The sequence below is a fragment of the Littorina saxatilis genome, linkage group LG2 (genome assembly GCF_037325665.1).
Source record: "Littorina saxatilis isolate snail1 linkage group LG2, US_GU_Lsax_2.0, whole genome shotgun sequence".
In the NCBI taxonomy this organism is placed as follows: Eukaryota; Metazoa; Mollusca; class Gastropoda; order Littorinimorpha; family Littorinidae; genus Littorina; species Littorina saxatilis.
The window spans coordinates 10,549,953-10,566,689 of record NC_090246.1 but is presented as its reverse complement, the minus strand read 5'-3'; the positions used below and the strand labels follow the sequence as shown (position 1 = coordinate 10,566,689).

At 41.2% G+C, this 16,737-nt stretch overlaps 1 protein-coding gene across 1 annotated transcript in view; it reads right to left on the bottom strand.

The window, feature by feature from the left end:
* Positions 1 to 16,454, bottom strand: part of LOC138958176 (U-scoloptoxin(05)-Er3a-like) — a 195,238-nt gene extending 178,784 nt beyond the window's left edge. The window contains exons 1-2 of the mRNA XM_070329261.1: positions 15,605 to 16,454; positions 11,446 to 12,695 (exon numbers count right to left, since the gene is read on the bottom strand). Of these exons, the coding sequence (XP_070185362.1) occupies positions 11,446 to 11,521 (76 nt within the window). The 5' untranslated portion in view covers positions 11,522 to 12,695; positions 15,605 to 16,454. The remainder of the gene's footprint in view (positions 1 to 11,445; positions 12,696 to 15,604) is intronic.
* Between the last annotated feature and the right edge of the window lie 283 nt (positions 16,455 to 16,737).

Below are 16,737 nucleotides of genomic sequence, written 5' to 3'. Positions count from 1 at the left end.
CCAAAAACATATAGATATGATATGTTTGGATTAAAAACACGCTCAGAAAGTTAAAACAAAGAGAGGTACAGAAAAGCGTGCTATCCTTCTTAGCGCAACTACTACCCCGCTCTTCTTGTCAATTTCACTGCCTTTGCCATGAGCGGTGGACTGACGATGCTACGAGTATACGGTCTTGCTGAAAAATGGCATTGCGTTCAGTTTCATTCTGTGAGTTCGACAGCTACTTGACTAAATATTGTATTTTCGCCTTACGCGACTTGTTCTTTCTTTCTTTCTTTCTTTCTTTCTTTCTTTCTTTCTTTCTTTCTTTCTTTCTTTCTTTCTTTCTCTCATCCTTTCTTTCTTATAGCTTCATCTATTTATCTTTATATGTGTTACCTGTTGCTTGATTTACTTGGTAATTGGAATATTGACTCTGTTATTTCTGTATCTATTCAGTCATTTTGTCCTGTATGCAATATCAATTAATCAATTAAATAATCAATTAGGTAACGAATTAATTAACCAATGAATTCATTATTTAATCCTCCACTCTTTCGAACTCACCATCTCGATTTGCAAGAAATGTGTCTATCTGGCCTTGCTTTGCCTGCCTGCATTTTACATGCATGCTGCAATCTGATGATTGGATTGCATGCCATGTCTTCTGGCGTACTCCTGTGACTAGCTGGATTTCCGAGAATGTTTTTGCGTGTGTTGGTTTATTCTGTTTTACCCAGAACATTTTAATTGAAAGATTGCTTTCTTTTAATAAGAAGCTTAAGTTTTACGGATGTGTGAGTGCGGTTTATGTTGGCAAATTGTTCAACGTGATTTTGAATGGACAAGGACTTTTTTGTTTGCTTTTTCTTTGTTTGTTTGTTTGTTTGTTTGTTCGTTCATGGGCTGAAACTCCCACGGGTTTTACGTATATGGCCGTTTTTACCCCGCCATTTAGGCAGTCATACACCGCTTTCTACGGATGCATGCTTAGTATTTTTGTGTTTCTATAATTATATCCAACCAAACTCTGACATGGATTACAGGATCTTTTTCGTGCGCACTTGGTCTTGTGCTTGCGTGTACACACGGGGGTGTTCGGACACCGAGGAGAGTCTGCACACAAAGTTGACTCTGAGAAATAAATCTCTCGCCGAACGTGGGGACGAACTCACGCTGACAGCGGCCAACTGGATACAAATCCAGCGCGCTACCGACTGAGCTACATCCCCGCACCAATTTGTGCTTGGGTTATTTTTTACAAATTAACTTGTTTCCAACAAAATGTTTATTCTTGCTCTACAAACACATACAGATGTGTGCATAAATGTGTTGCCTTTATCTTGTTTAAATGTTTTTGTTCGCATTGTATTGTAATTCACGTTCCATTAATTAATATAAACATATTGAGTTTTGAGATACGGTCTTGGGAGATTATCAGTCTCTCCGGTCTTCGTGATATATGATTTACATATCTTTTAGGTAGTTCCGGTTAACAGAAAAATAACAAGTCGCGTAAGGCGAAATTACTACATTTAGTCAAGCTGTCGAACTCACAGAATAAAACTGAACGCACTGCATTTGTTCACCAAAACCGCATACTCATAGTTTCAGTCCACCGCTCGTGGGAAAGGCAGTGAAATAGACAAGCCAGAATCATAGTGCGGTAATGGTCGCGCTGAGCGGGATAGCACGCTTTTCTGTACCTCTCTTCGTTTTAACTTTCTGAGCGTGTTTTTAATCCAAACATATCATATATATATGTTTTTGGAATCAAGAACCGACAAGGAATAAGAAAAAAATTGTTTTTAACACTATTGTGACTAGCACTGCCACGGCGTTAACGTCCTGCCTGCCCAAGCTTGCCACCAAGAAACTTCCCAAAAAACAGTAACTGTAAAGAAATCTGTCTAGCAAGCTTGAATTAAGTCCAATCACCACCAAATTGTGTGTACTAATTCAAAAATGGATGCCCAGTTCAGTCGTGCTATTTATAAGTTTGTCACGCGATTTGTTTTAGCAAAGGGGGGTGAAAGGGGGATAATTAATTTTGTGTTTGTTAACGTTTTTTTGTGTGTGTTTTATTTTCCACTGCTTTTTTTAAAAGTTATTTTTTAACAGAAAGTATTATAAATAATGTTATAACCAAACAAGGTGTAAAACCTATGAATTAGCTGAAATATTGTTAACATTGTACACAGAAATAAGGAGACAGTACAAAGAAAAAAACAAGCAAATCACGCATTCACTCACAGCATCCTGACTCAAATGAAACAAAACTGTGACACTCACCAAATGATGTCTAGGTAATCCATATTGAATATAAGTCACATTTTCACAACAAAGTACCAACTGTACACCTATGAACATTTCCAAACGGATCAGGAGGCTCCAGCCATCCATTGTTATCAGTGCTGCCATGCCCCCTAGCTCCTACACGATTCCGAGATACATGTTCGTCTAGCAGTATCACCCCCTACCACGTGTAGTTTGCCGACTCGTACTAGCAACAACAGGACTGTTTCTTCCTCAATATCACTGCTATTATCGCTTTCTTGAGGCGAAAACGACACGATGTATCATGATCTACAGGATCCTCAAGATCCAACATCTGGAGAATCTCCTCCCGTGACAAGGCTCGCCTTCGATTCATTTTTTTTGTTCGAAAACACCACGCAAATCTGCACTAATTTGATCAAGCCGGAAGAGAAAACCACGTGTATCAAGGGAAACAACTCAATTTATTGCAATCTTCAAAAACCGGGAAGCAATCACGAGCCTTGTACCTTGTATGACTGATACTGAAAAATGCGCGTCCCGTTCATTTGCGTGTCAGCGCTGTTACTGATTTATAAGCGTCCCGTCGCGAAAGTGTTCGATTTCGGAAATTTTATTTTAATCATAATTTTTATATGTTTAATTTTCAGACCTTGTTTTTAATCCAAATATAACATATTTATATGTTTTTGGAATCAGAAAATGATAAAGAATAAGATGAATGTAATTTTGGATCGTTTTATACAAAAATAATTTTAATTACAATTTTCAGATTTCTAATGACCAAAGTCATTAATAAATTTTAAGCCTCCAAGCTGAAATGCAAAACCAAAGTCCGGCCTTCGTCGAAGATTGCTTGGCCAAAATTTCAATCAATTTTATTGAAAAATGAGGGTGTAACAGTGCCGCCTCAACTTTTACAAAAAGCCGTATATGACGTCATCAAAGACATTTATGGAAAAAATGAAAAAAAAATCTGGGGATATCATACCCAGGAACTATCATGTCAAATTTCATAAAGATCGGTCCAGTAGTTTACTCTGAATCGCTTTACACACACACAGACACACAGACAGACAGACAGACAGACAGACAGACATACAGACACACACACACACACACACACACACACACACACACACACACACACACACACACACACACACACACACACACACACACACACACACACTTTAGTTGTTTAAACTCACCAGACGTCTGATGGGAGCTTGGCGCCTACACTTGTCGCAACTTGAAGCGGCTAGGGAGATTCTCATTTGTTTTTCCGTGCCGTTTTTGTAAACTTCTTTTCTTTCTTTCTGTATTTGGTGTTTAACGTCGTTTTCAAACACGAAGGTTATATCGCGACGGGGAAAGGGGGGGATGGGATAGAGTCACTTGTCAATTGTTTCTTGTTCACAAAAGCACCAATCAAAAATTTGCTCCAGGGGCTTGCAACGTAGTACAATGTATTACTTTACTGGGAGAATGCAAGTTTCCAGTACAAAGGACTTAACATTTCTTGCTTGACTAAAATCTTTACAGAAATTGACTATATTGTATACAAGAACCACTTAACAAGGGTAAAAGGAGAAACAGAATCCGTTAGTCGCCTCTTACGACATACTGGGGAGCATCGGGTAAATTCTTCCCCCTAACCCGCGGGGGGTTTGTAAACTTCGCTTAAAACGAGCACATCTGGGACCATCTATTTTATATCTGTACTGAACAACAAATTCGAACAGGAAGTTTCTCGTTTTAGTTCTAAGCAAAACAGTCATCCGGCTTACTGTTGCGAAAATAAAATGTAAGATTAGAGCATTGTTTCTTCCATGTGGCCAAAGTATTGACTTTTCAACACAGCAAACTAGGCTTTCTTCGAGAACACCAACTTGTGTGTGACAGTGTTCTTAAGCGTGACAAACAAGAATTTGTTTTCATTTCCCTCTGATTATTTCTTCTATTGGAAGACACATGTCAATATGATTACTTGATTAACACACACACCCACACACACTCACACACACTCACACACACACACACACACACACACACACACACGTACACGCACACACACCCACATACATACACACACACACACACTCACACTCACACAAACACACACATACACACACACACACACACACACACACACACACACACACACACACACACACATACAATCTTATATCTTATAATTATGCTCTCGCGCGATCGTTTTAGCCAACTAAATCTTGATTTTAATGTCTCTTTCTCTCAAAAAACGTGCACGAGCTAGTAAAAAAAATTGAGACGAAAGGGGTGGAGGGAGCGGGCTGGAGGGGAATGAGGTTTATTGATGAGGAGGAAGGAGTAGGAGGGTCGGGGGGATAGAAGGGGGGGGGGGGGGTGGGGAGATCACAGTCTGAGTCTGATTGCCAAACCTACCGCTCCCTGGGAATACGATAAGCACGCGATGGTTTTACGATGCCAGGCTACTGACCCACAGATGTACGCAGCCCGCTTCCGCTTTCCCTAGTAACCCTTGGGAGTATATAATTATACTAGATGATTACCCGCTTCGCCGGGAAGAAGTAGAGCCGAATACCAGGCTGCGCCTGGGACCCGGCATACGCCGGCTTCGCCTGCGCACGAAGGAAAGGAGATAAACGCGCAAAACACTGGAGACCTTCTAAAAATAGTAACGTGCAGTGACCTTCTAAAAATAGTAACGTAGTAACGGGAATATGGATTGACGCCACACGGAGGAAGGGAGATAATCGCGGCTGAAAACACTGGAGAAGATAAGGAAGAGTTACTGGTAGTGGATCCCGAAAAAAAAATCGGTTCAGCGCGCACAGCGCTGCGCGCTGAGAGCACGTGTTGAAATATCTCATCGATGAGGTTGTGTCCGGGGTGTAGCTGAATACGGTGTCCAAATTTGAAAAAGATCCACCGAGAACTTTGGCCGTGCATCGCGAACAGACAGACAGACAGACAGACAGACAGACAGACAGACAGACAGACAGACAGACAGACAGACAGACAGACAGACAGACAGACAGACACTAGTCGTATATATATATATATAGATGGAACCCCTATTGTACGAATCAAAAAAACAAGAAAGATACGTTTAGGGCACATTTAATTTTGAACAAAAGAAGCCATATAGGGCTTACTTATGTTTCGTTTTGTTTAGATTTAATCTAACGTTCCATAAACTGACCTTCCTCGTGTTTTTATATTTAGTCAAGTTTTGACTAAATATTTTAACGTAGAGGGGGGAATCGAGACGAGGGTCGTGGTGTATGTGTGTGTGTGTGTGTGTGTGTGTGTCTGTCTGTCTGTCTGTCTGTCTGTGTGTGTGTGTAGAGCGATTCAGACCAAACTACTGGACCGATCTTTATGAAATTTTACATGAGAGTTCCTGGGATTGATATCCCCGAATTTCTTTTCATTTTTTTTTTATAAATGTCTTTGATGACGTCATATCCGGCTTTTCGTGAAAGTTGAGGCGGCACTGTCACGCCCTCATTTTCAACCAAATTGGTTGAAATTTTGGTCAAGTAATCTTCGACGAAGCCCGGACTTCGGTATTGCATTTCAGCTTGGTGGCTTAAAAATTAATTAATGACTTTGGTCATTAAAAATCGGAAAATTGTAAAAAATAAATAAAAATTTATAAAACGATCCAAATTTACGTTCATCTTATTTTCCATCATATTCTGATTCCAAAAACATATAAATATGTTATATTTGGATTAAAAACAAGCTCTGAAAATTAAATATATAAAAATTATTATCAAAATTAAATTGTCGAAATCAATTTAAAAACACTTTCATCTTATTCCTTGTCGGTTCCTGATTCCAAAAACATATAGATATGATATGTTTGGATTAAAAACACGCTCAGAAAGTTAAAACAAAGAGAGGTACAGACAAGCGTGCTATCCTTCTTAGCGCAACTACTACCCCGCTCTTCTTGTCAATTTCACTGCCTTTGCCATGAGCGGTGGACTGACGATGCTACGAGTATACGGTCTTGCTGAAAAATGGCATTGCGTTCAGTTTCATTCTGTGAGTTCGACAGCTACTTGACTAAATATTGTATTTTCGCCTTACGCGACTTGTTATTTTTACTCTTGATTTTAAAACGTTAGCTGTCTACCCGCCCTGCCCTCCTACCCTTTTTAGAAGCCCCGTTCAAGGACTTCCCTTATTTAGGACCTTGATTTTGCTTTCGTATCTTGTCTGCTCATAGCCTCTGCCGATCTACCCCCATTTGTAAGACTCCCTCAATTGTAAAACCTGATGTTTTTTCTCTGAGATTTTTTGGGCTCTTTAAAGTGGGTTGCGCTTTAGATGTGATTACGGGTTCGCCACACAACAGCGCCCTCGGCTGACAACAAGGGAGACAATTACCCTTTTTTCTCCTGACTCTACTTCTTCACTTTAGCCTGACATCGACCTTTTTTTCTAACGCAAAAGAGGGTTTAAAGACACATTTCCTCTCGTGAAAGCGAATCAGATCTGCCCAGGTTAGTACGTGGGATAGGAGCATTTTTTCACTTCGCAAAAAAATAAATATATGAAGAAATAAATACCTTCTTCTTCTTCGTTCATGGGCTTAGACTCCCACGTTCACTCATATGTTTTTAACACGAGTGGATTTGTACGTGTATGACCGTTTTTACCCCGCCATTCAGGCAGCATACGCCGATTTCGGGGGAGGCAAGCTGGGTATTTTCGTGTTTCTATAACCCACCGAACTCTGACATGGATTACAGGATCTTTTCCGTGCGCACTTGGTCTTGTCCTTGCGTGTACACACGAAGGGGGTTAAGTCACTAGCATGTCTGCACATACGTTGACCTGGGAGATCGGAAAAATCTCCACTCTTAACCCACCAGGCGGCAGCGACCGGCCGATTAGGAGGCCGACGTATTACCACAACGCCACTGCGCCCGTCGAAATAAATACCAAATATAAAAATTTAAAAAAAAAATTAAAACAGCGTGCCTGCATCCTGTGCAGATTGAGATGCTTTTCTGAATTAATTTTGCATATTATTGACACAGCTACAACCTTAGAAATTAATTCAACAACAACAACAACAACAACAACAACAACAACAACAACAACAACAACAACAACAACACAAATCCTCACTCTCCACAAAAAGCAGTCCGTCCGTCTCTGCACGTATCCAAGTAGAAGAATGCTCGTATGCTCTTACTCTGTATAAAAGCCTACAATTGTGACCCTCCACCACGAAATGAGTCGCATGTCACCTCGCGCAGTTCTGCGCTAGGCTTAATATAAGTCCGGGGGGACAGTGGTAAAAGTGTGAGGGTCACCTTAGTCACAGGCTTATAACTCGAAAGGTTTTCGATCTTTTCTAAAACGGATTTTACCACTGGATAGAGCATAAAACACTCTTTAGGAAAATGTAAAAATATGAAAATCATGCAAAGATGACATGTGACTCATTCCGTGGTGGAGGGTCACAGTCATTCGCAAACATGATCGCCTACACGAGAAGGACTGTACTTCTAAACCCAATTAGTCGGCACACTGTCTGATTTTTGCTTGTCATTGAACTTGTTTAAAGGCAGAAGGTGGTAAAAGCGGGAGAAACGCGACAACCAAAAAAGCGTATGACAAGAAATGAAAACGTTTTCTGCCCTGCTCATTAGCCTAATGAGCTAGCATACAAGACAATGTCAATTCGAAGCTCAAGAGACGGTTCCAGTTCTCGGCGCTGGTCTTTTTACAAGACAATAAAGGATTGAAGAGAAAGCGGAAAACAAACAATGAAAAGCCAATATTACAAAAGAAAGAAATCTCCTTGCGACTTCAGCCTGATGAGCTAGCATACCGTCCAATCTTTTCTTTACATGTACCTTTGTTACAAGGCAAAATAGGGTTAAAGCATAACAAAAGCCAACGGAAAAGAGTGTTACAAGAGAACATTTGTTTCCTCGCCACACTGATCTTGTTACGGGTATGACCGTCTTTCCCCGCCATTTACGCAGCCATACGCCGCTTTCGGGGGATGCATGCTTCGTATTTTCGTGTTTCTTTAACCCACAGAGCTCTAACATGAATTACAGGATCTGTTCCGTGCGCACTTGGTCTTGTTCTTGCGCGTACACACGAAGGGGGACATTTAAGGCACTAGCAGGTCGGCACATACGATCGGAAACATCTCCACCCTTAACCAACTAGGCGTGGCCGGGATTCGAACCCAGGACCTTGAGAGGCTGGTTTCCTATCCACTAGGCCATCGCGCCCGTCCGCCACGCCGATGAGCACGCATACAAGACGATGTCATTACAGCCTTTGTCACTGAAGGTTTTTTTCACAGTAAAAGAGGGTGAACTATCCCAGTACTTGTGTAACAGATTATGTTCACTGCGACAGGAGCTTGCTGTAGTATTATTTACAAGGGAATAATAGTAGCAGGGCTCCCCATAGCGCGCGTCCCTGCGTCCTAAACGCACTAGAAGCCGAAAACACGTACTAGAAATCTATGGAGGGGGTCCCGGGACGCACTAGACTTTAAAAGAGCGAGTCCTGGGACGCACTGAATTTCCTTTATCGTGCGTACCGTAAATACCAATTTCAGACTACCATCGCTATTGCGTACCTGAGGTACGTAACGATTTTCAGACAGCATACGTCTCTTGCAAGCACCAATGTCAATTTCACGCGCGAAGGAAAGAACGTTAAAAGCGATGCAAAGGTAGCTGTTCCCGGCAAGCTTATGTACTTAAAACAACTGTACACTGTATGAAAAAGTGGGTCTCACGGGGCGCCGATGGCTCGGGGGTTAAATCAACCACGAGAACTGGTGTGTGGTTTACGCGTGCCAAATTAGGACCCTCTAAAATTCTGCATTGGGGGTCCATGGACCCTCTAAAAATTGAAAGTGAGGGTCCCGGGACGCACTAGGAGGCCCTGAGTAGTAATACTACAGTAAGGATATACATCGATCGATCGGCGCTTCGATACAAGCTCCTGGGCTCACACCACAAATCTTCTGAGGTTTTTACACGCAATACAATCTTCCAAGTTATGGGCAGAATACACCTGCGCAGTTTCAGCGGCACAGACGACGCACTGCCTATCATTTATGCCGCGCCGTAGGGATTATGACGAGTACTTGGCCTGTTTTCCTTTCATGCAACGCGTAGCAGGCTGGGATAATCTGCAGTGCGTCGTCGGTCCTGCTGAAGTTACGTATGTAAGCGGAGCCCCTTATGGGCAGAATATACCTGTGCAATTTCAGCGGCACAGACGACGCACTGCCTATTATTTATGCCGCGATAGGGATTATGACGAGTACTTGGCCTGTTTTCCTTTCATGCAACGTGTTGCGGGCTGGGGAAAAAAAGGATTACCTCTATAATCTGCAGTGCGTGTGCTGTCCTGCTGAAGTTACATAGGTGAGCACCGGGCCCTAGGATGCAGAAGCCAGCAGCCTTGAAGCTGCTTCTTGGGAAAAGTCCGTATTTTTTGTTTTGAATTAATTTAGCAACTTTACGTGTATGTCAACGATGGAATACATTCAACCGACAATTTATCGGTCTGCACAAGAAGTGTTTTTTGTTTGTTTTTTGGTGTGTTGTTTTTATGTCGGGATTCGGTCTTATTGAAATTAGAAAAGATTGTTTGTATCCCACGTGTATCTTGATCAGATCCGTGGTGTGCAAGGCCAAGATTAGGCCTAAAAAAAATAGGTGTGGTTACGGTAACCCGACCTACCCTATTTTTAGGGGCCGACCCTATAACTTTTTATTATATTTGTAAAAAAAAAAAAAAAAAAAAAAAAAAAAACAGTGCAGAAAAGGCAATGAAAGCGAAAGCGCCCGAGTCGCACACTTATTTCCCTGTCAAGTAGGTTTAATTTGTACGCATTGGAAAGAAAAGTTAAAAAAAAAAGTGATTGCCTACCTTCCTACCCTATTTTTTGGGGCTATGTTACCTTAACCACACCTATTTTTTTTTGGCCTTAAATTGTCAATGTTCCCGATCCCAGCCATTATAAGGGAAGTTCATTTTTCCGACAGGCAGGGAACACAACACGCACGATTTCCAGCCAATTAAATGACAAATTTGCATGTGTAAATGAAAAACAAACTTCTATAAAAAAACTTTTTTTTTTAGAAACACCCCAAAAAACCATAAAATCTACTTTTTTGTTTGCCTAGTCGTCGGAAACAAACATGTTTTTCCCCCTTAATACACTAACATATCGTGATCACTTACAAGATCAGGAATATACTTTTACTCCTGAGGAGTTAGCAGACTGTCCCTTCTCTACTTTCCATCGAACTGCTTTCATGAGAAAAAGAGTTGAACTGATAAAAAAGCCAACGGAAAAGAGTGTATAACAAGAAAAAGGAGTGTTCGTCCTAATGGCACTGCAACGAAGGTGCACTTCTCAAGATCTGACAAAATGGGGTTGCCTTCCGTAGCACTATTCATGCGGCGAGTGTAAATGAACAAGTAACAAAAACATGCTTCTCTTAGCACTGCCGATGTTGGTGTGTGTGTGTGTGTGTGTGTGTGTGTGTGTGTGTGTGTGTGTGTGTGTGTGTGTGTGTGTGTGTGTTGTGTGTTGTGTGTGTGTGCGTGTGTGTGTGTGTGGGGGGGGGTTGTGTGTGTGTGTTTGTGTGTGTGTGTGTGTGTGTGTGTGTGTGTGTGTGTGTGTGTGTGTGTGTGTGTGTGTGTGTGCTGATTGCATCTTCGCTCTCTTCTTTCACATGCTTTACCAGACCACGTATTTTACCGTAAGGTCACAGGCAATGCGAGAAAATTCCTTAAATGTTCCAATATTCAGTTCATCAAATCTCCATTTTATATATCGATCGCACTTCTCTCTCTCTCTCTCTCTCTCTCTCTCTCTCTCTCTCTCTCTCTCTCTCTCTCTCTCTCTCTCTCTCTCTCTCTCTCTCTCTCTCTCTCTAACGCCCAAACAGCTTGGTTTTGAACAATCGACAGGTTGACACCAACACATACCCACAAACAGACAGACGGACAGACAAGCATATGCATAGACAGACTGACAGACACGCCCACAAACCACACCACACAAAAACAAACAACATCCCAACACCATTCTTCTTACCCCTCAACAGGTTCCACCCGACAGTCAGCACAACGCTTCTACAATAATGAAAAGAAGAAAATGTGACTGACCTGTGACAAGAAGGTCCAAAGAAAGCAGAGCTGCCAGCCAGGTTCTGGCGGTCAGTACAGGCCACAACACACGCATCTCGAGCGACGGACGTTACGAACAGGTGAGCGCTGGACACTGGCTAGTATGTGACCAGTCCTCGGGCATCCTCACTTGACCACACGCTGAAGATTCCTTGGTTCTTCCAACGAAGCACAATCGTCCCGTTTGAAGATTTGAATAACTTGCTTTGTTCTGTTAACGAAGCACAACCGACACGTTTGTAGATTGGAAATTTCTTGCTTGCCGTGTTTTCCGTGCACTGAAAATAAAGCACAGATGAATCGACACGTTTCAAGATTTGAATTGCTTTTCCCGTGAACTGACAGCACCCCAAAATGTCCCGTTTAGGGATCTGGATGTCTGCCCCTGTCTCCGTGTATGGGCAACGTAACACAATCGTCCCGTTTGGGGATCTGGATTGTTTCCCTTGGCTCCGTGTAACGACAACGCAGCACAAATCTTCCCCTTTGGGGATTTGGATTTATTCACTATCACTGCCTTTCTTTTGATGTTGTATGTTTCGGTTTGTTGTGATAACTTGATGTGGATTTGTTATTAATGTATAACCTGGATGAGAGTTATAATCGACGTAATTGTTTTGTTTTTCAATCGTCCCGTTTGGGGATTTGTATCGTTTACGTCAAATATTTCGGTTTCAGCTTGCTTTTATAGCATGATGTGGATTCGTATGTGTGTATAATTTTGATGACTTTTTTGTAGGCTGATTGTTACTGTTAATGAATGCTTTACTGGCACTGAAATGCTTTGGTTGAAGGAAGAGACAGATTGTGTCTCATTAACATGTCTTTCTACTGTCTGCGGGAAATTCGTCAACTCCGCTTGCTTTACTCCAGGGTTTATTCACTTCGTTTCACCCCGCTTTCTCTCTGTCTACGTTTGCCTAATCCTTCACGCTGATGTTACAGTCGATTTCTCGTTCTTTTGTTTTCTTTTGGTTTGTTGACTTGTCTGTTGTGGACAAACCATACTCTTGTCCTTATTGTGTTCGTCCTTATTTTTTGTGTTCTCTTTTCTTTATCTTGTTTGCTTTACCCTTCTTGAGATTCAAATCGCAGGTGAAGCAGGGGATCAGGAGTTACCACACCGTTAACAACAGAGTTATAGTGTTGCCGTACCGTTTAAAGAACCGTCCTGTGAAGTCAACAGTTCACAAACTGCCCTTTGTGAATACAGTTCATCGAATGTTTATCTGTTGAAATAATAAAAAGGTATTATCAATCAATCAATATGTATTAGGTATTACATTCCCAGACAAGTGGAAAACGTATAATCTATATCTAGTATCCGTCTCATGTGCTGTCGTGTTGACTACAGCACGAAATAGAACACTACACAAATCTGGGACTCCTTAATAAACTGAGCAAAACAATTATTGCATTCATTTTCGTACCACAACTAAAACTTAGATTGCCGTGTCGTTTCATTCAAACTGTATATGCCATTAAATGTCGATTCTTAATTGGTACCTGACGTTATTGTCAGGTCAATTTGGGGGTACCCTTACTTCGGCGGGGGTCACGTGATACCTACAACATAAATCTTTGATCCGAAAAGTGTGCTAGGTAGCCAAGTGAAGGGCCTTTAATGGCATCTAAAGTTTGAATAAAATGACACGGGAATGAATGTCTAAGTTGGGGTACTAAAATGGGTGCAATAATTGTTTTGCTCAATTTAGTTACGACCCTGAGTCCGAACACAAAAGAAATCACGACTCTAGATTTGCAAAGAAATAAGAAAAAAATGGTTGGGACTTTTTGCTGCTCGAGTTTGTGACTTGAAGACCTGAAAGACGCACACAACACTGTGAGTCGCCTTAATGATTGCAAACTTGATGTAATCAAACGCAAGCACTCAAAAAGCACTGAATGGGACCTTATTGACTCCAGATACACTAGAGAAATCTTGGCACTTTTGTTTCACGCGGCTCTCTGACCCTACACACGGAAAGAAGCACTTCACACACAAAAAAAATTAATGTGGGCGTAAAAACAAAACAAAACAAAAACAAGAAATTCAATCTTAATGACTCCAGATACACCAGAGACATCTTTGCACTTTTACTTCACGCGGCTCTCAGACTCTACACACGGAAAGAAGCATTTCACAAATCTGGGTCCCCTTAATGATAACAATATCGAGCTTGCACATAACAAAAAACCGTCAAAACACTGAATGCGACCTTAATGACTCCAGATACACTAGAGAAATCTTGGCACTTTTGCTTCACTCGGATCTTTGACTCAAAACACTGAAAGAAGCATTTCACAAATCTGAGGCACCTTAATAATTACAGTCTTGAGCTTAAACATACACACACACCGACTAAAAGTGACCTTAATGACTCCAGACACGAAAAGACACACCACAGAAATATGGACACATTTAATGCACACGTCTCTGTGGCGCTAAATCCGCAAAGAAACACTTCAAACCCCCGATCACCTTAATGACCGTAATGTTGGTGCCATAGACAGAAAGAATACATGCGACCGTTGTGACTCCTCGGTACCACAGGAATCTGGGCAACTATTATTCGCGGGTCTTTATAACTCTAAAACTGTAATAAACACCACAGAAAACTGGGCAACTATTATTCGCGGGTCTTTATAACTCTAAAACTGTAATAAACACCACAGAAAACTGGGCAACTATTATTCGCGGGTCTTTATAACTCTAAAACTATAATAAACACCACAGAAAACTGGGCAACTATTATTCGCGGGTCTTTATAACTCTAAAACTATAATAAACACCACAGAAAACTGGGCAACTATTATTCGCGGGTCTTTATAACTCTAAAACTATAATAAACACCACAGAAAACTGGGCAACTATTAATTCGCGGGTCTTTATAACTCTAAAACTATAATAAACACCACAGGAATCTGGGCAACTATTATTCGCGGGTCTTTATAACTCTAAAACTATAATAAACACCACAGAAAACTGGGCAACTATTATTCGCGGGTCTTTATAACTCAAAAACTATAATAAACACCACAGAAAACTGGGCAACTATTATTCGCGGGTCTTTATAACTCTAAAACTATAATAAACACCACAGAAAACTGGGCAACTATTATTCGCGGGTCTTTATAACTCTAAAACTATAATAAACACCACAGAAAACTGGGCAACTATTATTCGCGGGTCTTTATAACTCTAAAACTATAATAAACACCACAGAAAACTGGGCAACTATTATTCGCGGGTCTTTATAATTCTAAAACTATAAGAAACACCACAGGAAACTGAGGAACTCTTATTCACGGGTCTTTATAGCTCTAAAACTTCTTTTTTTTATACCCACAGAAAACTGAGCAACTCTTATTCACGGGTCTTTATCGCTCTAAAACTTTTTTTTTTATACCCACAGAAAACTGAGGAACTCTTATTCACGGGTCTTTATAGCTCTAAAACTTCTTTTTTTTATACCCACAGAAAACTGAGCAACTCTTATTCACGGGTCTTTATAACTCTGAACATTAAAAGAAACACTACAGGAGTATGGACAACTTTTATTCGGGGGTCTTTCTGACTCTAAACACTATAAGAAACACTGCATGAATCTGAGCAACTCTAATTCACGGGTCCTTTTAATTATAAACACTAAATGCAGCACTATTACAATCTGGGCAACTCTAATTCACGGGTCTTTCTAACTCAAAACACTAAATGAAGCACTACAAATTCTGGTCGCTGTATTGGTCTTAAAGTTAAGTCCAACAACAAAAAAGACTGCAAACGACTTTTTTGGCGTCTAAAAGGCGCCACTCTCAAGAAGTCAAGAAACGCTCGATCGTATTTGTGAGTCGACGCAGAAAACACAGATCGCAAGTTTCTTGAAGACCAAAGAAAACGCTCAAGATATCTGGGAACAAGGAAACCAATTCTTTCTCTGATTTAAAACGCAAAAGAAAGCACAAAAAACAACCTTGTCACCTTTAATGATTGAAGTGTTCAGTCCAAACACAAGAGACATTTCTGATCGCGACTGTGTTAACGTCCAAAGGAACGCTACATAAATCTGGACATCATGAAAGCAATTGTCTCTCTGATTTAAAACACGTAAGAAAGCACACACAACGACTTTGTCACCTTTAATGATCGAAGTGTTAGGTCCAAACACAATGTATGATCGCGACTTTGCTGACGCTACAACATTCTAGGCACCTTCACACACGCAATCCACAGACCCGTACACTTGGAGGTCCACCCAGCGAGCTGAAGTGTGTTTGTCCCGTTGCAAGTTTTCACTGTCCTCACGTGTCGCACAAGGTAGCACCTCACACACAGTTTGATGTCCACAACACGGGTCTGTTTCCTATTTACGTTCCAAATGCACAAAGCACATCTTACAAATGACACACAATCTGTCGAACAAATTTATCAAAACTAACAGATATTTGAAGTTGTGTCGTACCTCACGCACACAACTTGATGTCCATAGCTTGAGTTTTCGTCGGAGCCTTCCAAAAACCACTATTTCCGTTTTGAAAATCGCACGAATGTTGCCCCAAATGTTCTTGAAACGAACAGTTGTTTCTAGTAAGCAAAAAATATTTGCTTACTAAAGTATATTATAGCCTTATATAGGTCTTGATGTCTATAACACACGTCTTCTTAGTTGCCTTCGAAACGCACCAAAAACGTTTCACAAATTACATTTCACAAATTACAAAATGATTGTCCCAAAAAGTTCTCAAGATATTTGAAGCTAAAACGTCAAAGTTTTTAAAGCGACACACACATTCCGAAGAAGTTACAAGTTTTTATACTGCAGCACAAAAGCCGAACACGCAGAAGTATAAAAACGATCGACCTAATTGAAACGAAAAAGACCTATAGATGCAATTTGTAGACAACAAAAGAGCGGGTCGGGAAGCAGCCTCATCAATTTATACTAACAGCGCTAGTTAACTTGTGTGTCCATCATCAGACCGCTAATACACCCAGCGCCCGAGTGGCAACACCGCCAACAACTGAAGCCTGCCTCCAATTTCTCTATTCTCTCTCTCTATCCCTCCCCCCTCCCCCGCCAAATCCCTGTCGTCGCGTGTAGATATGCGCGTGCGTCGTTGTGCGCAGCGTCGTCGTCTGCGATGCTGGTTTGTCTCGTCCATCCCAGAGTTTCCGTTTGTTTGTCGTTGTCTCGCCAAACCCAGGATTTCCCCGAGCGAGAATGGTCGCAGGCGAGTTTTAAGTTTATTGTGCACAGCTTCTCGACTGCA